This window comes from Pristis pectinata, chromosome 2, assembly GCF_009764475.1.
Source record: "Pristis pectinata isolate sPriPec2 chromosome 2, sPriPec2.1.pri, whole genome shotgun sequence".
Classification (NCBI taxonomy): Eukaryota; Metazoa; Chordata; class Chondrichthyes; order Rhinopristiformes; family Pristidae; genus Pristis; species Pristis pectinata.
In genome coordinates this window covers 77,992,216-78,019,520 of record NC_067406.1, presented here as the reverse complement: position 1 = coordinate 78,019,520, position 27,305 = coordinate 77,992,216, and the positions used below count along the sequence as shown (strand labels likewise).

The following is a 27,305-nucleotide window of genomic DNA, read 5'->3' as shown; positions in this document are numbered from 1 at the left end:
TGAGCTGGGAGACTGACAGTCAACAGCCAGATAATAGGGCTTATTGGGAGAACTGAAAGCTGTGACTTTGTTATTCCTGAAGCAATGACCACACGGGCTAATAGCATTGGTATGTTCTGAACAAAGAAATTTCAATATCAGAATGATATAATGTACATAGAAACATCACCTCTATCACTGAATTAGAAACCTTTCTCTTTTGGATGCCAACAGATTTCTTGTGCAATTAATCATTTTTGGTTTTATTTTTGATTAGCAACATTTGCAGCTTTTCATTTAAGCCTTACTTTTTCTAGCCAGGAGTAGAGGAAGCACTCAGCTCTGTGGTGCTGAGCGGATCTTCCCTGGCCAGTGGCAGTGATGTTCAGCAAACATCATGACCGTGGATTTACAATATCATTGTGTTGTGGTCATTATTCTGGGTGAATGGGGCAGGGTACAGAGCACCAGCGGCTGAGAACCATCTCTCTGTTGAAGCTATCATTAGTAAACACTTGCTCATTGCAGTCTCCAAGCAATGGGATTCCAACCTTTTCCTCTATTTTTCCCAAAAAGAATTTGAAAAAGAAGAAAGGCTTACATTTATATGACAGCTCTTGCATCCCTTTCATTAGATCCCAAAGCACTTCATGGACTTTTGAAGCATAATGCAATATAGAAAACAAAGTATTCAATCTGGGCACAGCAAGGTTTCATGCATAGCAGTCTGATAGTACCAGATGATGTATTTTAGAAATATTGAGAAAATGATAAATATTGGCTAGGACTCTGGGCTTGGCAACCCTGATTTTCTTTGATATAGTGTCTTGGGATTTTTTCCATCCACTGGAGAGAACAGATCCATCTGAAAAGCATCACCCTCGACTGTGCAGCACCCTAAGTACTGCATCAAACTGTTAGCCCAGACTTTTGTGTGGTGCATTTTGTACACTATGTAAATATAATAAATACTTTGCATATAACTAAAGAAAAAAACATTCTGCCTGCTGCTCTGAACTTAGAAATCAGCTACTAACAATGCACCTTCCACAACTTTCCCACTTGCCTGCCATAATTCCCTAGTTCCAAACCTGTCACAATGTTCGAAGGGCCCAGATTACAAGACATTCATATTGTCTGATACTTGAAACTAATGTGTCCTACTGATTGGAATTACATTGCCAAAATCTGCCTGGAATAATTTTAGCTGGTGTAAGGGATCCAATGACTTGAATGGGACTTCTCCGCAGCACAGCAACACGTCAGTCGGAATCCATCTGGTTTTCCGGGAGGAAATAGCTGGAGTGTGTCATTTTCATTAATGAGGGTTTGATACTCCTGCATAAGTTCCATAAACTGTCTTCATCACATTTGTCGTTAGAAAAAAAAGCAAAATTGTCTTTTAATTTATATGACATTTATTTCACAGTTGAGAACATTCAGTAAAAGAACACACACTTGATGGTTAATGTGTTCCCATTGAACACTCCTTGCGGTAGATATTACATTGTGCTCAAAACTGGCACAAACTGAGCAGTAGCCGTATTGAAATTGATCTGCTCAAGTATCATCATAGAACATGAAACAAAACACATTAAACTGTGCTGCCCCAAAGCAAGTTTAACACGATTGTTACCAAACTGCCGTGAAGTAAAATCTCATGTGAAATAATTTATTTCACTTCAAGTTGTTCTCTGCAGTGATACTTTCATGGATTGAGGTGTAGCTTGAGCACTCTGTGATGCTGTCAGATCTGTTGTGTTTTTGTGGTAGTTTTTTTCCTGGAATTTCAATGAGAGTTCTCTGGTGGAAATTAGCAAAACCTCCAAAGAAATGGCATGATTAGGTAAAAGTGATCCTTTTTTAACAACTTTCAGTGAGCTTCACCAATCGTCAGCCCAAGTTGTAGCTGGAGGTCAGTGATGAAGCCCCTCAGCAATTCTGAGTGCTTCTCATCCGTAAAATAACTGTTTATTAAGTGTATTCTTTCCAGTTTATGTGTATAAAATTCAAGGCAGTCTACCACTGGAGTTTATTAATATCTTCATGATAACACTGATTAAGACACTCCATTCATCGTGTCATATAGAATATAGAACAGTACAGCACAGAACAGGCCTTTCGGCCCACGATGTTGTGCCGAGCTAATTAAGCTAGTGATGCCTAATTAAACTAATCCCTTCTGCCTGCATATGGTCCATATCCCTCCATTCTCTGCATAAACATGTGCCCATCTAAGACCCTCTTAAATGCTCTATGCTGGATCAGGAAATTCATTTTGGTCCTTGGTCAATGCTGTGGTATTTGGCCTTAAGTGAAACAGCAAGGGATCTAGCTCCTGGTTTCAGTAACCTGAGGCTGGGGAAAACAAATCCAATGAATATTTTCTGGAATAAATGCAGAAGGACAGCAGAGAAGCATATGATTTATGTTTACCTGCACAGCTCTTGTATTGAATATCTGCTAGAGCCTGGTGAGCCTGGTGTTTAAGTCAGTACATAATGGAAACCACAAGCTATTGTGAAGTGATTAGCACCCACAGAGAAAATAAGGGCAGAAATATCCATGTATTTAGCTCTTTCCCAATATTTAACTGACTAATTAATAACCAACAGACAGCCTGGAATAAGGGAACTAAACTTATTAATATGTTTAATATGGAGAATTTTTTTTCTTTTGCAATGCTACGTTAGTGAGGCAGTGACAAAGGAACCAGTTTTAATGGATTGCAAGTTTTTTTCTGGATTTGCTATTAATACACAATGCCTTGAAGTGCAGTTCATATGATATTGTTGATAAATCCATGCAGGTGAGTAAGAAATCTTCTAATTTTATTCTGGTTGCGGAACATGCTTACCTTTGTATATTCAATGGACATTTACCCTTTGGCTGTAGTGGTGCCAGTGAGATGCCATTCAGCACAAGGCAAGTGGCTGTTGGGGTGTGATTGAGAATAGTACTGATTGTAGATTGTCACATTGTGAAGTCCATACTATCTAATGTACAGGTCATTGCACATGCTGACTTTTAGAACTGCTCGAGTCAGGATTTTAATGAGATGAACTTAAGAAAGGATTAAGTACAAAGCATTTGTTTTGTGTGCTACACTTACATTACTGCTGATGGCAGCTTCTCGAATGTGGTGGTGGAAGAGAACTGCAGCTAGAGGTGAAAGTGAATCTTGTAAAGAGACGTGAATCCCAGCACCAACATCACAATGCAACAACAACAAAGTGTGAAGGTGGATTGTTTGGCAGCCTGTGATTGCAGCGGGTGAGGACTCAATCCCATCCTGCAAAGATCACCAAAGTGTCATTTTTAAATATGAATGAACCTTCACTACCTATTGGCCAGGATGTCAAAAATTTAGATTTACAAATATAGATTCTGGGTAAGGAGACACAAGCGACCACAAAGCCTGGAATGTGGAGTGACACACAAAAAGCTGGAGGAGCTCAGCAGATCAGGCAGCATCAGTGGAGGGAAATGGGCAGTCAGGTGAAGGGTCTCGACCCGAAACATCGACTGTCTATTTCCCTTCATAGATGCTGCCTGACCTGCTGAATTCCTCCAGCTTTTTGGGTGTTGCTCTAGATTCTGGGTATGTTAGCTGGGGCTTTAGCTGTCCATTTTTAAGGACCATGATTCAGTTGATCCTTCTCTGTTCAGTAGGTGGCAGCCTTTCTCAAACTGCAGATTACTGCAATGAAATGACCTCTTCCTAATTCAAGTCAAACCATCCAAGGAGGTTTCTGTCAATGAGAGGAAGTATTGTGGGCCAACCAGTTGCTCACATATTGCATTTCTGCCTTGATTAAGCACATGGCGCATTTGAACATACGTTCACCACTAACACCCCCTCCCACCCCAACAGAGAGCTATCCTAATAGATGTGAGCCAGGCTGGGAGAACTGCACTGAAGAATCTTGGTCAGGAAAAAGAAACAAAACTAATTGAAGGTCACTGTGGGGAAATATCATTATCCCATCTCATTATTTTTTAACGAAGAGGGAATGTTATGCTGAGTTTCTCTCAGCTCAGCACCTGTTCTGAATTGGCACCTTTTCTTGAACAGACTGTGGAGCACTTGGCAAGCACTACCTTTACCACTGTACAATCAGTAGCACATTCTGGGACTCTTACTGTCTGAGCCTAGTTACTTTTACAATTCGTCTCAAAGAGTTTTGCTCATTAAAGGTATTTATGAAAGCAGTCGATAGCAGTAGAGATTTATGGCTGCATTGTTCCGAGTCCAGGGACATTACCTTGGAGGAAAATAAAATTACGCATAATTAAATTTACGGGCAGGGTGCCATCGATAGAAGATTTATTGCTACTGAGTTCAAAGGACAGTGAGGCAACATTAGTAACCATACATTCCCAGTGATGCACCACCTAAGTCTCTGCTCCCAGAGGGTTAACCTGACAAGACCACGGTAAGATTTCTGTTGAAAGTCTGTAATTTCAGCAATTGTTTTTCTATTACATCCACTCAAGATAACATATTAAACAGCCACCTGGACCAATCTGTATTCTTCTCAAACTGCGTTGTATTAGCCCTTTGCTTTTGAATCATCTAATAATCCACATCCTCTGATCTAGCTCACTGCTTATGTTGTCCTTTCCAACTTCTTTTCTAGTAACGTGCCCTTCAATTTGCTGTGCTTTGAAAGCTTTATTAGAGAAACTTCACAGTGGCAGCCATAATACAAGGCAAAAGTGACAATAGTTTCCTATGATCTGCTCATTTATTAAAATAGGCCCAATGTGCAGCACACACCCTTACAAGTGCAACTGCAACCAGATGTTTTTATATTAAGGACAATATTTTTATTAGAATGCCAGCTTTATGTTCCAGTACGTCTGTACAGAATAACACTATGAAGTACAAAGGGCCTAATTTATCTACGTGTGACCTTCTGAGAAAGGAACAAGTCTGCATCATTGGCTTAAGTTCTCTCTGCAAATGTCAGATGTCCAGATTTAGTTAAGGAATTCAAATGAGCATCATCCTTTCCTCTTGATAGCCTTCCATGTTTAGGAATCTGACGATATCCTCCATTTTACACAATTAACATGAGGTGGCCATTTTGCACTGCTGCAAGCAGATAACAGTTCAGAGATTGAATAGAACGTTAGAACTTCATCTGTCAGGCTTTGTTTTCCTCCCCTCATGGTATTTACTTAACTCTGATCCAGCAAAGCCTTTGAAACATTTCAGATGTAAATACTAGCTTAATCACACTTGCTCGAAATAAGTCAACCGCAAAGCTGAAATAGCTCTGTTTTGTTTTGGAGTATAGTTGGAAAAATGTTAACTATTTTATTATAAATATTGCTTTGACAATTTAGGAGGAATGATATTCTGCTAATAATCTTGACTGCTTGTTCCGTTTGCTCAGATACTTTGAGGTGTTTCAGGCATTTTTCTCCCTTCTGGTTTCCCAAAGGAATAATTCACTAAATGATTGGTGAAAATCTATCATTTGCTTGACAGAATCCAAGTGTATTTTATTCTAACTTGTGTAAAGTTGTCAAACTCTGATTATATTTCGTTATTTTGCTGTAGAATGATTGAAAAGGTGCATTAGTGCCATAAACAATGAGACGACAGTTAGGTTCACTGGCATCAAACGGACATTAAGTTGGGGTATAAGATAATAACATTAATGTTTGTATCGTGAACAGAAAATTATATGCATAAGACCCCACTTTTATTTTGCTTTTATTTGGCATGAGGCAGTGTAAAACTCTGATAATGAGCCAGAGATCAAAAAGTCCTGAGACCACATTTGCTTGAGTTGGAAATTAATAGAAGGTATCATAATAACCAGACACAGCCCTCTTCAAATACTGGGAGTTACATGAGGTATTCTCTAAAAGGTTAATCAATAGAAAATATATAATACGGAGAATAATTTCACTGAATTCATGCTGAGCATGGATGATTCGGCTGGTGCCATTCCCCAGATCTCTAATCCAGGAGGATAATGCAAAAACCCGGGTTTCAGAGTGAGATTAATATCGGAGAAACTCCACTCTGCAATACTATTCTCAGTACAATGTATATTATATAACAATATAGCTCCTGTAACTCCCAATAATTGAAGAGGTAGTGCCTGGTTATTTTGGCACTGCCGATTAATTTCCAACTCAAGCAATTGTGGAATCTGGAAGAGTTTGGCCTCTGACTCATTATCAGAGTTTTACGCTGCTGCATTGGAGTCACATTCTCAGCGTCTGTTGCCATTGAAACGCCATTCAGTTCTTTGCAAGAGCCCTCAACAGGTCACACGCCTGAAGAATTGCTAGTTTCTCGCACCTATTGAGAACAGAAATTGTAGTACCATTGAATCCTTGATATCCTGTTGTAAAGCTCAGCATGACAAATTTAGATGATTGTAATTGAATGCCACAAATAATCACACATCTTATTACAGCTATGTTGTAGATCTCTTTTGGCAAGAGTGAAAATTATTGTTGGATGTTTTATTCTCTGGTACTGAGAAGTATATACTGAATTTAATTATTAACCTCAATTATATCAAAGCCCTGAAGTTCCCACACTCTACACCTGATATAGAATCTTGCTCAGATTTGGTGTCATTTTCATTTCATAGAGTTCTGATTCAAGGCAGTTTGAATATCCAACTGATTCAATAGCTGGAGGTTTAGAAACACCATTCATCAGTTGTGCCATTTCTTCAGTCTGAGTATCTGCCATGTGAAACGTCCTAGTCAAAGTGTTAAAGTTTAGAGGCCTTTCTTTAGCATTAGAATAATGAAGACAAAAGAAGAAAGTCCCAACATTCAGTCCCTGTCATGTGCTGAGTCTGCAGGCCACATGCAAGACAGCACGAAACTATGTAATTGGCTAGAGTAACCCTGGTGACAACAAAGAGGCCAAGTGAGCCACGGATTTTGCGTCTGATCTCCAACTATTCACCGTGGCTGGTAGTGGAGGAGAGGATCAGGTTTAGCCTCTTATTGTTCCCACAGCTAACTGCCCTGCCAACATTCCCATCTAAGCTCAGAAGGACACCTGGGCAACTTGATAACTGCCAGAAAGGAGCCAGTTACAGTATGAAATCACTTAAGATTTGTTCTTAAACAAGTGAAAAATTATAGTATTTACTATATCAGGTCTGCCAAATGCACATACTATTTCCTGGTACACCCGACGAAGTGAATACTACCTCAAAGATAACCCCAAAGTATGATTACATTGACAAGATGAACTTAAGATATTTACAAAACAAATTTTGTTTTAATTAACTAGTTCTGTTTGAATGCATTCTCCTTGCAAGAGTGTTGGAAATAAAAAATAAACCACCATAATGATAGAAAATCTAGATTTGCATTTCAGCTAAGAAAAGGTTAATCATTTTACCTTGAGCTATTATAACAATGACGAGGTCTTATTTCATTTGAAGAAGTAGGATTTATTGTCAGGGCTTCTGCAGTCATATTGCATTTCACAGATTACTTAAAGTGCCTTGAAAATTGAATCACAGCAAACAGGTCCCATCTCCTTCTGCACATTCATCACACTAAAAGTGCACAAGCAACCAGACTTTTACAATCCATGCAGCTTATTTCAGGTGCTGCATTTTCCTCAGTGAATGGGGAACATGCACATACAAAGTAAAAATCCAATGAATTCAGACTCTCTGCTTTTGCAAAAGAGAAATAAAACTCAGTGCTGCTCTATCTTCATCTGTTATTAGCCAGACCTATTTTCTGTACATTATAATTTTGTGCATTTCAATGTGAATCAGAAGGATGTTTGATAAGAACAAAAAATGGTCATGCAGGTGATGATATGGTGCAAATGAAAATGTGATTGGAAAAAGTGAAGCATTGTAACTAATTCAACCATGCTGTGTATGCAGGCATTCTTGTCTAATTGAATTCTCCCTGAGACCAATGTTAACTCTGTTCCCTTGTTATTTTCTTCTAGTGACTTGAGTGAAAACCATATTCATGCTATCCCGAGAAAGGCCTTCCGAGGAGCTGTTGACATTAAAAATTTGTGAGTACCTTTGTGGTTTTCTGCCTGTTGTGAATCCAGACGTGATTGATTATGCCACAACCTTTACCATACCAGGAAAAGGCTGAGAGCCTACATTCAAGTGCCTTTCCAGGTCACACTATCTCTATTTCAAGGAAGCTTTTCCAGTTATAGAAATATTTCTGCCAGGAAGGAATGGCTAAGTGGAAACAAGAACATTTGAATACATTGGGCCGAACCATGCTTACCTCTAGCTATTGGCTATCGGCCACTCGCAGCTCAGCTGGTTCTGGACTTCTACGCATGCTCAGCCAAGTGTGAATGTCTGAAATGATTTGGAAGCCTAATGCTGGCCCATTTGATCTCTTGATGCATTGCTGCAATGAACATTGCCTCCAGCAGAGGAAATCTAACATGTTAGTGAGAGGGGTCAGATATACTTTGCATCTAGCCCTTCAGCTTTACACCCAGTGTACAAGCAGTGACCCAATTTATTTGAAAGGGATTGGTTTATCTTTAGGGAAAGATAACTGCAGGTATATGAATTGTTATATTTTATTTTGGATTAATATCTTCAATTATTTGTTCATATTTCACAATGTTTTAAAATGCATTTTAAAAAGAAATCATTTTAACTTCTTTCATTACTTAAATCTATTTCAATACACTTTCATTGCCACTGACTATCAGAGACATTCAAATACTGTTCAAAGACCATTGACAGTGAAAAGCTGTCAAAGGCCATCAAAATGTTCTCAGGTGGGTTTCAGGTTACTGGACCTGATGCTTGGACATCACCTAGAGCCACTGCACCTTGCAGGATACTGTCAGATGGAGTGAGCTAGTTCATTCATCCTTCTCACTTCTGAAAAAGGTGAGTGCAGTGGGTGGAGTCCAGGGGAATCCAGTCATAATATTTTCAGTCACCACTCATGATTCCCATTGTAGAAATATAACCTCTGGTTAAGGAGGCTATCACTTTCAGTTTGTCGTGCCTTGGAGGAACTTCTATCTGGCCATACTGTATGTCTTGCAAGTCTTTGATCTACCCTTTGAGAATGGGCAGTGGAGCACTTGAGGGAAGGCAGCTTCTAAAAAATACCGTCTACTTTGGTCTGTGACTTTACTAAGACACGAGAATTGATTTGATGTGTGCATTCTAGGTTTACATGTTAAAGGCAAAGGACGTCACTTGATGCCGAGGCCCAATGGCAGATTATGGCACATTGCCATAATTCTGTCTCATAACCATAATTTTGGTACACAGTCATCGTCATGGCAACTTCCATTATGTTGATTATGTTCCATATTTTATTCCCTGATACACCAATTGCACAGTGAATGAAACTGCTCTGCCGGCTCTGGGCTTTCATGTAGGTAGTGCTATCTACTGTACAGTGCCTCTCTACCAATAACAGCTAGGCCATCATCTCCCTCAACTCCTTTGCAATCCTACATGGGTTTGCTGAGCTGGTGTCACATGCAGTATTGCCCATTTTCTATTCACTGATTTATTAAGCTTCTTGTCTCCTTGCACACTGAATAGCAACAACATCATGAAATTGTGGGATTATGTACTTCATTAAGTGTTGGTATCCATTTATCTTTCTTACAACTAGTACTATGTTCAACAGTCATCAGATAGCTGGAGTGCTAGGCAGGCTTTGTTGTGCATTTTGGCACTGCCACTTCTGAACAGTGACACCATCACCCACACACTCTTCCCACTGGTCCCCTCCCCTACTCTTCCCATCTGCCTTTCTCACCTCCCTCACTTGATTCCATGCTCCACCTTCCACTCCTGTCAGATTCAATCAACTTCAACCCTCTGTCGCTTCCACCTGTCACCTCCCACCTTTTGTCTCTATTCCAACTCTCCTCTCCTCCATCTGCCTATCACCTCTCCTCACCTGGATCCTCCTATTACCTGCCAGCTCTTGCTCCACCCCTTCCTTCCACTTCTTTTATACTGGCTATCTCCCTTCTGTCTTTCGGTCCAGATGAAGTGCCTCGACCCGAGATGTCGACTGTCTGTTTCCCTCCACAGATGCTGCCTGACCCATTGAGACAAGTTGCATCTTGTCTATATGCAATGCTGCTGTACAGCCAGGCCTCTGAAGATTGGGAGGGGGATTTGGCGTGCAGGTGCTATCATTGGGGGTAGCACATTGGCTAGTGGAGCTGCTTCCCAACTGCTGCGACCTGGGTTCAATCCTGGCCTCCGGTACTACTATGGAGTTTGCATGTTCTTTCTGTGACCGTTTCTGCCCATCTCTCAAACATGTGCAGATGGGTCGGTGATCGGCACCTCAATTTCCCCTAAAGTGGTGGTGAGTGATAAAATCTGGAGGGAGTTGATGGGAATGTGGGGACAATGAAATAGGATTAGGGTAGGATATGTGTAAATGGGTGCATGACAGTCAGCATGGACTGGGTGCGCTAAAGAGTCTGTTTATATGCTGTGAGATTCCATGATTCTAATAATAGGTTCTGAAGCACACTTTGTTTGTTGCATTCTTTGCCTTCTGCGAGATCTACAGAGAAGCATTATCTTCATTTCCTCAGTTCTTCCGCCCTCATCACATCCACACCAAGTCTGCTGAGTGTTGTAGAGAGGAATCATCCTGGAGACTTCCTCTCGAGCAAGGGTGCCCATCAGCAAACTCTCCATTATCTCACTTTATGCATCAGTGCTGCACATAATTCATTTATTTTCCTCTCAGAATCTCAAATGTTTCCAAATGATTGGTAATCTCTGTGTGGAAAAGAATTGTGGCAATTATGCTTTATTAAAGTGTCATACGGCAAGGGAACAGGCCATTGAGCCCATTGCGTCTGCATCGACCATCAACCTCCCATTCATACCAATCCATCACTAATCCTATTTTATTCTCCTTCCATTCCTGTTAACTCCCTCCCAGAATCTACCACAAGGGGAAATTTACAGCAGCCAATTAACCGACCAATTCTTCTTCCATTCACTGTTAACGCTGATGTTAAATCATTACCAATTATATGCAGTGGTTTCCAGCAAATAAAACAGCCTTTTGCCACCTTCTGGAGCAAAATTCACTTCTTCCGAAGGCACATGCAAGGATATTGCGTGGATTATTACACGGTGGTTTAAAATAGGGAGGGAACTTCTAAATTAAAAGTTATTTGGAATATATATTTTTGACCAAGGAGTCTCTCCTCAGCAGACACACAGTGCCCCCCTGTACTGTGGAGAAGCCCAACCTGTGCTGTGAGTGACCCTAAGTAAGCACAGGCAATGGCAGTTTCAGGGCTACAGGGCAAGAGCTCGGTAGGCTAAGCGTATTCAGTGCATGTATGCTTCGATCAGTGCTAAGGGCTGCTGTCAGAGGTATTTTTCACAGATTAAGATGACTGCCAGGGGTATGGAATTTATAAAACATCAAACAATTTTCCAGCGGTATCCCTTTAATTCGCACAGGCTTCATTCCTTTCGGTATGTGGTACTCTTTGTTAGGCCTGTTAGTTAGTAATGATACCTGGTAGTTAGTAACGATCAAGGTCATAAGGTTTGACCTTTTAATCCAATTTCTGCTGGTAGGTAATTAATGGTGGCACACATATTTGTGAAGTTATCAAGTGTGGGAAATACCACGAGGTAAAGATATTAGCATTAAAGTAAATTGCAACATGAAGTGCCCAGTTCATCTTTTCATTGGGTGGAACTTTAGCAAGAAATGGGCACAGGTACTTTAAAAGATGCAGAAAATTGCCTTTTATGTGTAGTATACACACTAAAATCAAGCACAGAAGAATTTAATTTCTGTGACTTAATTTCTTATGCCCTTGTATGAATTCACTTGAGGACTTCCGCTTCCATTGACTTCCTGCTGCAGTGACACTTCTAAGGCATTGATTTTGCCATTAGTATCCATCTGAACAGTTTACTATTGTCAACCATGATCAAACTGAAGGTTTATTGAAATTATCGTTCTTAGATATGGCAAGAATTGTTAGAAGTGCTTCAGTACCTTTTGGAATGACATGCTAATTCATTGTCCCTCAAAGTTATTGTATTTTCTTGGTGTATTTTCTCTGTCGCGGTGTGTGCAATACTCTTTCTTGTTAAAGATGTATCTGACCTGAGGCATTTAGGTTCCCTACTCTTCCCCTTTGTCTAAGGTCAATGAGAAGGAATGAAAAATCACTTTGTTGTCAATAACTAGCTTCCTTGTTTGCACTGGAGATTTTCTGATACATTTGTTATAGTTTTTGATGAATGAGCAAGGATAGAAGGTTCTACATTTTAGTCACACAAACTTCTTCCCTTTCTACTAAACAAACATATCTCTTATAGCACCATCTTACAGGCAAGTTCATTCTTAAAGCTTCATAAACTCTACCATGTTGTCAGCTTCTGAGCTTAACCTCTCACACATTACATCCATCTGGTTTGTACAATTCAACAAGAGCACATTGTTTTAATTGACAGACAATTGTTAAAGTTGACAGCTTGCTCACATTTGGCTGCTCGCATGTTCGTTATTTTTGTATTTGACAGTATGGCCATATCATTTGTATTTTTAGCCACATTCATTCGCTCTGCCAGTTATTGAAACTCAGGAGAGGAAAGAAGGTTTGCTGGCGATTAGAGATGAAGCAAGTCAACATTGAGCCGCAGTGGGTAAAGGCTTGAACATGATACTTGGGCGCCATTTATTTCAGACTCTGCAGATTTGAAAGAATGCACATTAATGTCAGAAAACTTCCTTCACCTTCTCCTCTTGGATAGTGATACTAACATTTCTGTCTTCACTTTTCCAACAATGCCCATTAATCATTCTCAGTCAAGGGTGGAGATTCTGCATGCTTTGCTGTTACCTTGGTGTGAGCAATGCTGGATTATGACTTGTTATGGAATGTATTGTTAACTGTTAACAATATAAAAATAGAGATATTTTGCAAAATAGGAGACTTTTTGACAAAACTAATTTAAGAAATGCAGTGCTAAATATTTCCCATCGAGCTGCTACCTTCAATACCCAGCGAGAAGAAATGATTTAAGAGTGGGTTGGATCTGTGTCAGCGTTGATTTATACAATGACAGTTCAGGAAAATGAGATATAGACCAACATACAATTCACCCTTCACCAAATTAACCTGCAGAACCCATTAAGCAAATTTCATGATATTATATGATTTTCTAATTTGTCAAGTGTTTTGTGTTTTGCCAGAAATGCAGTTTATGCTACTGCTAGTAATTTAAATTCCATTGATAAATTAAGCTATAGGTGCAATAATAATATTTTAGATGAATCTTATGGCATAGAATATAAAAGAAACTATTGGCCACATTATTAATGATGTGGCCTTTAAAAAAATCAAGCTTTTTAAAAACAGGATAACTAAGACATAGAGCAACACACAAAACGCTGGAGGAACTCAATGGGTCAGGCAGCATCTATGGAAGGAAATGGACAGAAGACGTTTCGGGTCGAGAGTCTTCATCTGGACTGAAAGAAAGAGGGGAGATAGCCAGTATTAAAAAAAAAGTGGAGGGAATGGATGGAGCAAGAGCTGGAAGTGATAGGTGGATCCTGACTCATAGCAGGATCTTGGATACTGGGACACCAAGAGGAACATATTGGTCTCTCTCTCTTTCTCTCTCTCTTCTCTCTCTTTCCCTCTCTCTCTCTCTCTTTCTCTCTCTCTCTGTATTATCCCCTCCTTAGCCTTTTCTTGCTCCTTTCACTCGAACCCTCTTGTTCTGTTGCTCCCTCGGCCCCACCTTTTCTCTGTCTCTTATGCTCTCCGTCTATCTTGTTGTCAATTTTTTTCTTGGTCTCTCACTCACCCTTGTGCTTTCTGTATTGCTATCTCTCTTCCCCTTATCTCTCCTCGCTTTCTTGTTTGCTCTTTCTTTCATTCTCCCTCCCTCCCCTCTATCTCACCATTCACTCTCTCTCTCTCTCTGTCTCACACACACTTAATTTTCTTCAAACGTCCCAACCACTATTTTTCTTTCTTTCTTTCTGTTATTGCTATTGAAATTCTCTCAGTTCAGCAAGGGGAATGCATGATTCTCCACTAGATGTTCTCTTTTCTATGTAGATAAAGCCAAAAGTCTACATCTGCCCATCCTCTTTTGGACATCCCGAATAAGGATGGAAAGATAAAAGATTCATGAGCAGGCAAACTGATTCACTTGAGAGGCTGTGCTCTGCCCCCACTGGGTGTGGATAAAAAGCAGCACCTAAAAACTCACGTATTTACATATCAGCAAACTTTGCTGATTAGATCAGAACAATCATTTCAAGGAGTTTGCCTCTAGTTCCATGTTTAGAAGCAAAAATCAGCAAAAGATTGAAATCAGCTGAGGAAAAAGAAGACTGACTTTGGACCGACTGAGTCACAGGTTCACTGGAACAACACCAAGGCTTAAAGGGTTAACTTAAGTTCACTTCTTCTTTCAGCTTGACTTTTGTTCCATGATGGCGTCATCTAATTGAAATGCTTAACATAATGAAGGGCATGAGGGAACATAATCCTAAGGTTGGAGCATGACTACATAGGAGGTGTAGGGGAGATATTTTAACTCCAGTGAGCAGGTGAGTTTAGGAGTAGGTGGAAAGGATCAATTGGACAGGGATTAAATATTCTAAAGGCTCATCAGAAGCACAATGACTATCATCAGCTCCCACGTATAATCCAAGTATGGGAAACCCTATTGAGAGAGGTGGGCTATTTGGCATTCACTCACCAAGAACAAGAAGAGCAGATATTCGGGGCTGCACTAATTTCATAGCTTCAATCTTGCCCATAATACCAAGGCAGCAGTATTGGACAGGGACTAAATGTCAGGGAGATCTGTCGCAAAACAACCTCAGTTGTTTCCTTGAGCAATTCTTCATAGAAGATATGCTAAGAAAATGTTAGTGATAAAATTATAACCATGAGAGAGTTTTGTAACATTGTAGTTCAAATCAGCAGCAATGCTATTGTCTGCCACTATCCAGAGTAGATGCTGTTGGCTAAAAAAAATGCATGAGTTCGGAGACCAAGCTCTATATTATCACAGACTTAAAACTAATGAAGCCTATGAGATGATGAATCTTGCCCTCAACATCTGCAAAATAAAGTTCCTCTATTGCCTCACTCCTGCTGTATAAGATCTCCCTGCAAGAATAAAGATTCACAGTGAGACCTTGAACAACATGACCCATGTCTCATATCTCATGAGCCACTTCTCGGCAAAGGTGGTAAAATTCACTGTTATTTTCAGTGAGCCAACACAACTGGTTTTTGAAGAGCAAGATCGCAAATCTGGTCTAAAATTCATGGTGTACATGATAGCATTAATCTCTGCTCTCCTGTATGCATTTGAGACTTGGACTACCTACAGCGGGTACTTCAGGGTACTGAACAAAATACTGCCAAAACTTCCACTGCAAAATCCTCCAAATCCATTGAAAGACAAGTAAACCAAGGTCATTTTCTTTCCCCAGCCAATACCCCCAGCATTAAGGCTCATTAGGCAGGACACATTGTTTGCATGCCCGAAACAGACTCTTGAGTTCTGTTACAGGAAGACATTACTAGAGAACAGATTGAAAGGTGTTCTCAAGACCTCCTTGAGAAAGTGTACAATCCCCGCCATCTCCCTGAAACTCCTTTCACGTGGCTGCTCAAAGTGGAGAACAGTTTCCTGCCAAATGTGGAGCTGGACAGCAGGAGTGAGGCAATAGAGGAACTAACTGTGAAATCATCAAACCCATTCAATGTGGTGTCTCATGAAACCCTCATAAAACTCATAACTGAATTGCTGAAAAAAATTCTGCAGAAATGTCAGACCTTTAGTCTGTCAACACCACTACCACCTCGCACAACATCTCTACCAACACTATCAATGTGTTGGAAATCAGACATTGATAGATTTTTAAATATTAAGAGAATTAAGGAACTTGGATGTAGTGCAAGAAAGTGGTGCTGAGATAAAATATTAGCCATCATTTTATTGAAGGGTAGAGATGGTGCAAGGAGGTGGGGAGGGGTCAGTCAGCTTACCCCTCCTATTTCTAATGCTCTTGTTCTCTGGTGAAAACCTGGAAATTATTGAACGCTTCACTCCTCTAAAAACATGTGGATGCTAGGTCAACTGAAATTTCCTAGACTGATGTCAGTGATAGGTAGAGGTATCAAAGGCTCTGGAGCAAAGGCAAATAAATGGAGATCAGCCATAAATCAGTCATCAAAGATGAAAGGTTTTCTCCTTTTTCTATCTTCTATCTTTCTGTGCACTTTGCCATCTGTGCAATCACATCTACCCAGTGTGTGTGTCTTTCTATTCTTGGTACATCATGTTTTGTGCTTCCTCAGCTGCAAAGAGATCTGTGAATGGGAAACAACAAAATGAAATAGACAACAAAATTTATTCTTCATAGTGCTGGTCAGTGAAAAGTTCCTTAGACCGTACCAAAAATGAGTAGCCAGTTAGATCCGAGATATACAGTATCGGGCTTCATGTACCACAGGGGGCGGGATGTAAAACAGACTACCACTTCACTTTCACTTTTTCTGCAAAGCTTGTTTCAACCTAAACTTTCAATAAGCAAGGCCTTCACTCACCTCGATTACATAAGAAATTCATGCATTGTTTCTAGATTCATTGTATTGTGAATGACAATTGTTCAATCTCACTGAACGCTGCAAAGCTACCCTCTGAAATTAGGAACAGAAGTCGGCAGAGCTTAATTCAAGGTGCCTGTAGTTCATTGAAGGAATGTTTGCTCCCAGTGCAGCAATCTAATGATTCCTAGTTAACATGTCAGAAATTCCTGTGAATGGAATAACATCAAATTAAAATATTAATAGCTGATTGAAGTGCTAATTTCCCATTCATCTTCCACAGACTATTATAGAAATAGACACTTCAGCCTAACTTGTCCATGCTGCCATCTATGCTTCATTTGAGTCTTTTCCTGACTAATGAGTCCTCTATTCTTCGCTGCCTCAGACTTATTGAGCCTCTCCTTTAATACATCTGTGCTATTTGACTCGACTGCTACTTATAACAGTGAGTTCCACATTCTTACTACTCTCTGGGGAACATGGTTTCTTCTGAATTCCCTCTTTGATTTCTTGGTGACTGCATTACATTTGTAGTCTCTAATTTTGGTCAGACCTACAGATGGAAAACACTCTTCGTGCTGTATCAAAATCTTTGATTATTTTAAAGATTTCTTTTTGGGCACCTCTTTTCAAGAAAACAAACTTATCACGTTCATCCTTTCCAGATCTCACAGTCCTGATATCATTTTTATAAATCTTTTTACATTATCTTCAGTGTTTATTTATATGATTAACATTTTCCAGGTGTGGTATAACTAATATACAAACACATCTTGCATATTTACTCTGTTTTTCAATAGTCTCTCATAGAGCCACACCTAAGTACATGTGGGTGATACTGTGGTGCTGCTAGTAGAACCATTATTTCACAGCTCTACTGGTTCTGGTTCAATCCTGACCTCCAGTGCTGTCTAAATTGATTTTGCATGTTTTCCCATTGACTACATAGGTTTCCTCCCACATCCCAAACACGTGAATGTTAGTAAGTAAATTGGCGATTCTAAATTGCCCCTAATGTATAATCATAGGGAGTCATTGGGACTGTGGGCAGAATAAAGTGAAATTAATGTAGGATTATTGCTTGATAGACAGCATCGACTGTTCTGTGGTCTACGGGTCCTTGACTTAGTTTATCATTTTATGGCCATATAAACCAACATTCCTTCCTTTAGTGATTTGTGCATTTGTACCCTGAGATCCTTTTACTCCCTTATCCATTTTAGATTTTTATTTCCCAAGCAAAATTAAACTTTTTTCTCTCACCAAAACATGGAATATCGAACAGTACAACACAGGAATAGGCCTTCAGCCCACAATATCTGTGCCAAATGTTATGCTGATTTAAACTAATCCCATTTAGTTGCACGTGGTCCATATCCCTCCATCCCCTGCCCGTTCATGTGCCTGTCTAAATGCCTCTTAAGAGTTTCTATTGCATTTGCTTCCACTTCCTCCCCGGCAGGGTGTTCCAGGTCCCTACCACTCTCTGCTTAAAAAAATTGTCTTGCAAATCACCTTTAAACTTTCCACATCTTCCCTTAAATCTACACCCTCTGCTATTTGACATTTCCACCCTGGGAAAAAGGCTCTGACTATCAACCCTATCTATGCGCCTCATAATTTTATATACTTGTATCAGCTCACCCCTCAGCAGCTGACACTCTCGAGAAAACAATCCAAGTTACTCCAACCTCTCCTTATAGCTCATACTTCATACTTTTCCAGGCAACATCCTGGTGAACCACTTTTGCATCCTTTCCAAAGCCTCCACATTCTTTCTGTAATGCAGTGACCAGAATTGCACACAATAATCCAAATGTAGCCTAACCAAAGTTTTACAGACCTACAACATGGCTCTCCTAACTTTTATACTAAATGACCCAACTGAAAAAGGCAAGTATACTGTATGCCTTCTTTACCACCCTATCTACTTGTGTTGCCACTTTCAAGGAGCTATGGACTTGCACCCCAAGATCCCTCTGTACATCAATGCTTCTATGGGTCCTGCCATTCGTTGCATACTTCTTCCTACATTTGACCTCTCAAAGTGCAACGCCCCATATTTGTCCGGAATAAACCCCACCTGTCGTTTCTCCACCCATATTTCCAACTGATCTATATCCTGCTATATCCTTTGAAGACCTTCCTCCCCATCAACAACTCCACTAATTTTTGTGCCATCTTCAAACTACATTTTCATCCAAATCATTTACATGTATCATAAACAACAGAGGTCCCAGGATTGATCATTGCAGAAAACCACTGGTCACAGACATCTAGTGAGAATAACACTCCTCCAGCACTATGCTCTGTATTCTATGGCCAAGCCAGTTTTTAATGCAATCTATCAAGTCTCTGTGGATCCCATGCATCTTAATCTTCTGGATCATGAGGGACCTTATCAAATGCTTTACTAAAGTCCATGTAAACAACATCCACTCTCCGACCCTCATCAGTCATCATCATCTCCTTAAAAAAAAAACTCAATCAAGTTTATAAGACATGAATTCCCCTGCACAAAGTCCAAGCTTTTCCAGATGTGAGTAAATCCTATCCTTAAGAATCTTCTCCAATAATTTCCTTACCACTGATGTAAGGCTCACCAGCATATAATTTCCAGGTTTGTCCCTATTTCCCTTCTGAAATAAAGGAACAGCATAGGCTATTCTCCGGTCCTCTGGGACCTTGCCTGTGGCTGGAGAGGTTACAAATATCCCTGTCAAGGCCCCATCAATCTCCTTTCTTGCCTCTCTCAATAAACTGGGATAAATTCCATTCGACCCTGGTTCTTCAAAAGACCCAACTCTTACTTCTTGATATCAACATGCCCTAGAATGTCAACATGCCCCTTCGTGATCTCACTATCCCCCATGTCCCTCTCCTTGGTGAATACCGATGCAAAGTACTCATTTAGTATCTCATCCACTTCCTCTGGCTCCAGGCATAAAGCTCCTCCTTTGTCCTTGAATGGTCTTACCCTGTCCCTAGTTGTATAAAATGTCTTGGGATTCTCCTCAACCCTATTCACCAAGGACATTTTATGGCCCCTTCTAGCCTTCCTGATTCTCTGTTTAAAATCTTTTCTGTTTCCTTTATATTCCTCAAGGGCCCTGTCCGATTTCAACTTCCTAAACCTTACATATGCTGTCTTTTTCTTTTTGACTAACTTTACAACATCTTTTATCATCCAAGGTTCCTGAACCTTGATATCCTTGTCTTTCTTCCTCACAGGAACGTGTTGGTCCTGAATTCTGACTAGCTGACCTTTAAACAACTCCCACATGTCAGATGTGGACTTACCCAATAACAACCGCTCCCAATCTACTCTCCCCAGGTCCTGCCTAATACTGTTGTAATTAACCTTTCCCCCAATTTAACACTTTCCCCAATTTTTTCCTTATGTTGAAATTCAACTGAAATGCATTTTTATAGCACCTTTCATTTCCTTTTTAATCTGTGCTACAACTAAGGAAGATCTTTCAAGGTGTGGTCAATGTTCTACCTTAGCAACGATGGCAGCCAGTTGGCACAAAGCAATTGGCAATGTGATATTGACTAGATAATATGCTTTAGAAATGTTCACTGCTGAACAAGTTATTGGCTAGCACACCAGGCAGAACCTTGTTCTTCTTTGGAATAGCATTATGGGAATCTTTGCTTCTGCCAGAGAGAGTAGAACAGGTCTTACTTTGGCAAAAGACATCACCCCCAACAGTACCACACAGACTCATCAACTTTGGTTATGAGCGCAACTAACCAGTGCGCAACTTATTGTATGCGTTCACATCTCTGACTTGAACCGAAGGACAGGTGTTGCTTACCAATTATAACCCCATTCCACAATCTTAGTAATGCCCTCTTATAATTTGTTATAATCCTTCCCAGTACTGACTATCACACTTTCAACAATAGAATTGTGTCTTTGTTTCCAAAGTCTAAATCATTAATTTAAATTGTGACCAACATTGAGCCCAACTCCAATCCCAGTGGGACTTAAGGTTCCATCTCATATTCTGAATTGCTGTTTTTTAGCCATACATTTTGCTTCCTGTCTTAAGATATTTCGGAATCCAATTTGCAACTTACTCCCTGATTCTACATGCTCTGACCATATTTGCTAATCTATTTTGCAGCATCTTATAAAAGGCTGTATGCAAGTTTACGACACAGAAGGCCATTTGGCCCATTGTGCCAATGCAAGTTGTAAAAGAGCCACCCAGCCTAATCCCATCCTCCAGCACTAGGTCCATAGCCCTAGCCTAGGTCACAGCTCTTCTGGTATGATGAGTGCCTCTGTCTCTACCAGTCTTTCACACAGCATATTCCAGACCCTAACAAACATTTTCCTCACTTCCCATCTAATCCTTCTACCAATTACTTTAAGTCTGCACCACCTGGTTTTTGATATCTCTGGTAAGGAAAATAGCTCCTTCCTATTCATTTTATCTAGGCCCCCCCCCCCAGTTGTACAAGTCTCAATTAACTCCAACCTTCCCTCTGTGCCCCCCCCATCCCTCCCCCAGCTGCTTCTGCCCTAAAGGAAACAGCCTGAACTGGCAATGCTTTTGTAAATCCTCTCTGAATAGGAGAGGTAAATCCTCTCTGTAAATCCTCTCTTGATCCTCTTTTAAAGTCCGTCATGATTAGTGTGTTACTTGCACCTCTAATTTCCAGATTTCTACTATGCTCTACATTATCGTTATCTCACCAATGGTTTCTACCCCTTGCTGTTCATGAGCTCCATCCAGACTGATTTTCCTCTTTACAGCCTATAAACCCATCAACATCAGTGCCATCGCTGCACCTTCTTTTTGATGGTTCCTTATAAAACTTAAATATCCTGGAATATTTCAGCCAGCACTGGCAACTTATCCATTTCTGAGGATGCTTAACCCTTAATACTAACTCTTTTATCATGTTCACAGTTGTACAAAGTGTTGGTGAGACTGCAGCTGGAATATTGTGTGCAATTCTGGTCACCATACTATAGGAAGGATGTTATTAAGCTAGAGAAGGTGCAGAAAAGATTCACAAGGATGTTGCCAGGACTGGAGGGCTTGAGTTATAAAGAGAGGCTGGCTAGGCTGGGACTGTTTTCCCTCGAGCGAAGTAGGCTGAGGGGTGACCTTACAGAGGTTTATAAAATCATGTGGGGCATGGATAAAGTGAATGGTCACAGTCTTTTCTCCAGGGTAGGAGAGACTGAAACTTGAAGGCAGGGGTTTAAGGTGAGAAGGGAAAGTTTAAAGGGGACCTGAGAGTTAGGTTTTTCACACAGAGGGTGGTGGGTATATAGAATGAACTGCCAGAGGAAGTGGTAGAGATGGGTATAATTACAATGATTAAAAGACATTTGGACAGGTTCATAGGAAAGGTTCAGAGGGATAAGGGCCCAATGGGACTAGCTCAGGAAGGCACCTTCATCGGCATGGGCGAGTTGGGTTGAAAGGCCTGTTTTCATGTTGTACAATTCTATGACTTTATCTCATTCAATGTTTCAGACTCAATCGTTTGAACCACAAGTTGACATCAGTACCCTGTTTAGTGAAGACAGTCCATTTTGTAGGAAAAACAAGACAAGAAACACATCTAGATGGTGAAAAATGCAAAGGGAACTGGGTATTCCCGTGTGTGATTTGTATAAGGCTATTGTGCAATTGTCACAAGTAATTAGGAAAACTAACAGAATGTTATTGTTATTGTTGGAGGAAATTGAATACAGAGGTTGGGGGCCAATGGTTAAATCATACAGAACATTGGTGAGACCACATCTGAAGTATTATATACAGTATTAGTGTCCTTATTTAAGGAAGGATGTTAATGCATTGGAATCATTTCAAAGAAAGTTTATTAGACTAATACCTGGAATGGGTGGGTTGTCTCAGGATGTGAGGTTGGACAGGCTAAGCTTTAGTCTGCTGGAGTTCAGGGGCGTGAGAGGGGACTTGAGTGAAATGTATAAGAATCTGAGGGTTCCTGACTGTGGAGGTGGAGAAACATTTTGTCTTGTGGGAGAATCTAGAACAAGGGGCCACAGTTTAAAAAAAGGATTATTCACTTAAGATAGAGATATGGCAATTTTTTTTCTCATAGAGGGTCATATCTTTGGAACTCTTCCTCAAAGGCCTTTGAAACAGAGTCCGAACATTTTTAAGGCAGAGGTAGTTCGATACTTCATAAGTTAGGGGGTGAAAAGTTATTGCGGATAGAAAGGAATAAGGAGTTGAGGTTGCAGTCAGGTCAGCCATGATCTTATTCAATGGAAGAGCAGGCCGAGTGGTCTACTTCTGCTATTACTTCATATGTTCATAAATATTTATTAAAAACCTCACCCCTATCCTTACATGCAAGTTATCTTTTTTGTTCCTGAGAGTCCCTACTCTTGCCTTAGTTATCTTTTTGTTCTTCATGTCCTTTTGAAGCATCTATAGATTTTCCTCAATTTTACTTGCCAGTATCTTTTCATACCCTGTCTTTGCTTTTGTAGTTTCCTTTTAATTTCAATCCTACACTTTGTAAAATTTTCTTGGTTTTATATTATATTAATCCCTCAGTGTTTGAGATAATTTTCCTTTTATGCCTTATCCCGTCTTCTGTGCAACTTATTTTCCAGGGGCCCCGGGTGATGCATTTCACCCTTTTCCTTTGTGGAAAGTTTTTTACACTAAATCTCTTGAATCACTTTCTTGAATGCATCCTATTGCTTCAAGAATGATTTTCCTTCAAATACCTGTTTCCAATACACTTCTCAATCCAGTAAAATTGGCCTTATACCAACTTAGAACCTTTACTCCTGTTATACCTTTTGTCTTTTTGCATAACTATGTTAAATGTAACTGAATTATGATCACTACTACAGTAATGCTACTCCACTACTACATCTTCCAACTGTTCAACTTTATTGCCTAGGTCTAAATCCAGAATTGTCCCCACTTTTGTTGGACTTACAATATGTTGTACTACAAAGTTCTACTGTATGTAATTTAGGGAACTCTGTGTCTTCCATCTTATACATTGACTATATTTCAGTTCATCTGAGGATGATTGAATGCTCCCAACTTTACTGCCCTAGTGCTTTTATACTTGTTAGAAATTTGGTTACAGATTTGCTCTCCTTTGGACTATAATACACTGCCAGCCATATTATTTTTCCTTTTTTTTTTGTTCTTTAGTTTAACCCATAGAGTCTCATTTGCTGATTCTTCTAACATTTTTTTCACAGCTATTTTATTCAGCCATCATTGTTTCTTTACCAATATGTCTCATCTGAACACCCTGTAACTGAGCATGTTAAGCTTCCTGTCCTTGTTTAAGCAAAAATTCTATTACAGCAACAATATCACAGTTCCATGTATACATCCATAGCCCCAGTTTATCTGCCTTAGTTAGTTTCCTTGCATAAAGCACAGCCAGGCTACTTTTTCAAACATTTGTTCTCATCACCTTCTAATTTAATTTTCTGTTTTCTATTTCCAATCTGGTTTTCTCCCCTCTGAATCTTTGTTCAACCCTCTGCTGCCCAGCTAGTGTTTAGACTAATGTTTAGAAATCATTAATACATAAATTCATGTGTCCAAACAGGTTTAAGGACTACCTGATTCATTAGTAAACCTCAGAGATGAGGAAGATCCCATGTTAAAGTAGTGCTGTCTGTTGGATTAGCTAACCTCAGCTAAGATTGCAACACAATTGGTAGAGTTGACTTCAACCCCATATTAGATTAAGTAAATTTAGTTGGGGACCCTAGCTATTTAGTGACTGGTATGAAAATATGATTATGGTGTGGGCAGTTGGTGAGCATAAGGATGGACTTAGCTGTGATAGCTTGCTATTACATGTGCCTGAAAAATGCTCACTTATCATAAGTAACCAGAGGGCTGATGATGTTTGTGCAATTTCACCTATCACTGATCGTGCCCTTGAGAAGATTTCATGGATATACTGTATAAAATAGCACTGAATGGTCAATTCTAAAAAGAAAACAGAAGAGGATTCATTGTTTCTAAATTCTTGGCTTATAGCAGAGAATTGAAAAAAAACTTGTTAGGTTCATCAGCTTACTGTACCACTTATACCTTCTTCCGAGGTCTTGCCTGAACAGTTTTCATTTCCCGCCATGGCCATCACTCAATTCCCTTTGGATTCAGACTTTACTCCATTATTAACAAATCAACATAAAGTCATCAATGATGACATCCATTGACAAATGAAGAGCAGTTTTATTTGGGAGAGAGGTCCAGCCTCCTTTCACATGTGTATCTTTGTCAAATTAAGTACATTGTTGGAGAAAAGGCATGACATTGAATGTTCCAGAATTATGGAATCATGTTCCGTAACTCCTATCTCAAGAAAGCAGAAAATTCCAAACTTAATGTATTTTCTGAACCATTTCCATTAACACCAGAGTCTTCAAAGTGTGACATACACTCAACCTGCAGAATATAGAAACACTTGCTTTTTGGAACTACTGAGACATTAATATCTCAAATCACTTTTATTTAAGAGAAGAATACCATGCTGATTTCTTTTCTGAAGATGATTAGTTGTCATGATGATCCCAAAAGGATTGTGATTTCTCTCATGCTTTATTTGGTTATGGATTTAACTGCAGAGAAAATTGCATACTGTCTGCTGCTTCCGTTGTGGACTTATGAGATTGTGTAGTAGTTACTGGAGACTCATAACCAAGCTGCGCTTTGCATGAGAGAAGTCATTGGCATTTGCCGAGGTTGGTAGAATTAGCATGCAGCTTGGTTCCTCTGATAAATGGATTCTGTTAGGTCACCGAGGGGAACAGTGTGACATTAAGTGATTTACAGTCCTTTTCCTTTAATGAAATTGTTTCAGTGAGATGATGCTGAAAGCTTTTAATGGATAGCTTTTCTTGATGTAATGAAATTGTATTCCGCCGGCATTTAATATAAGGTGCAGTTATTATTTACTGGAGCTTAACCGAGCTGCTGTCGCTTGCACACTGTCTGAGGAAGGGCAAACATTTTCAGGTGGTTGGTACAGAAGGATGAATAAATATTAAAGGCCAGATCTTAAGAGAGAGTGTGTATGGTCCTGTGTGTCTGTATGTTTGTGTGAGCAGAGAAGAGAGAAATAGAAAGACATGAAGCACCAGTAAGAATATTTTAGGCAAAGGGCCTAGTTACAGAAAAGCCTTAAGGGAGGCTTTGTGGTACATAACACTGCTAATATTCTGATTTTCTGAGTTTATCCTCCTAATCTATTTAACAGGCAACTGGATTACAACCAGATCAGCTGCATTGAGGATGGAGCGTTCAGAGCTCTGCGTGACCTGGAAGTGCTGTGAGTACTGCTTCAATTTGTCTCTATGGGGCAGCCCTTTGCTGAGGGATTATACATGGAGTAGTTTATCTGAAGATTGCAGTCTGTGCAGAGAAAAGAAACTTCCGTGTCAGACCAAGAGCTGGTAAACCATCCGCACTAGATGAGTTCAGAGCAGTTTTTATTCCACACATTTGGATGTACAAAAAACATTTTCCTTCATTTGATCTCTATTGTACCAGGTACCTGTGGGTAAATGCATACATAGAAAGGTACTGAAAATAGTTCACATGAGATCAATTTAGAATACTTTTAGTTAACTGTATAAACTTTCACTACCTTTCATAGGAGAAACAAGGAAAAACTAACTGCAGTCATTTAGTAATTTGAAAATAAGTATGAAATAAGGTTACTGCAGCAATGCTTGAAACTAGAGATGGTTTGCAACCAGCTACTAAGGAGGTACCAAAAGAAACTTAACTACAAAGCATTGACCTTTCGATGTAGTAGTACAGTCTGTGGTCAAGGGAAAGGCAAAGCCTGGGAGAATTGAAGCACTTAGCACATTCTTGACATGTTTGGCCTTGGGACCCTGTGCTCCACATTCTTTGGATATTTGTCAGTATGTGAGGAGGCCAAGACTTAGTTCCATTTTTTTGCAAACATTTTGATCACCAGATGTTCTAAACAAAAGCTGGTCCTTTTCCTTGAGCAAAGGGCAAGGAGTCACAGCTGGAGTAACTTCTTGGGTTTTGGATCAGCTTACCTGATTCCCAGTTCATTTTGTGTGGAGAAACTGAACCCAGCATCTTCCAGAGCAACTAAAGATTGCGTCAATTCATACCAAAACTCCTGAGGAAGATGGGAAAGATTCTGGCAGGAGACTAGATGTATTAACTATCCCTAAACTACTTGGGAAGGGGTTTCCTTGCAGCTACATAGCTCTTCTATTGGGAGAACTATTCAGTTGCTTTACCTGAGTTGTTAATCCCAGTTTTCTTCTTTAACAGGCAGCTTACATAATATTACCCTCCTAAAGCAATGTTCAAATGTGCACTTAGTCTTACTATAATTTTAAACTGCAGCCAGGACACCTCTCTGGTGAACCATTAGTTTTCATGATAACCAGGCAAGGAAAATTACATCAATGTTCAAAGTCTTACACAAGGAAAATAATTATAAAATGGCTTCTTTGTACTGACCTGAAGAGGACATGCATTAAGGTAACCCGCGTAAATCGCTGTGCTTAAAAAGTCTTTATTTTTGCTTTTTAGTTACATAGAACATAGAACACTACAGCACAGTACAGGCCCTTTGGCCCACAATGTTGTGCCGACATTTTATCCTGCTCTAAGATCTACCTAACCCTTTCCTCCCACATAGCTCCCCATTTCTCTATCATTCACGTGTCTATCTAAGA

General features: G+C 39.9%; 1 protein-coding gene across 7 annotated transcripts in view; it reads left to right on the top strand.

Annotated features, from left to right (window-relative positions):
* The window catches only part of slit2 (slit homolog 2 (Drosophila)), a 369,641-nt gene that overhangs the window by 214,904 nt on the left and 127,432 nt on the right, over positions 1–27,305 (top strand). For all 7 annotated transcript variants that reach the window (XM_052037389.1, XM_052037413.1, XM_052037405.1 and 4 more), the window contains exons 5-6: positions 7,940–8,011; positions 25,835–25,906. In XM_052037389.1, the coding sequence (XP_051893349.1) occupies positions 7,940–8,011; positions 25,835–25,906 (144 nt within the window). The remainder of the gene's footprint in view (positions 1–7,939; positions 8,012–25,834; positions 25,907–27,305) is intronic.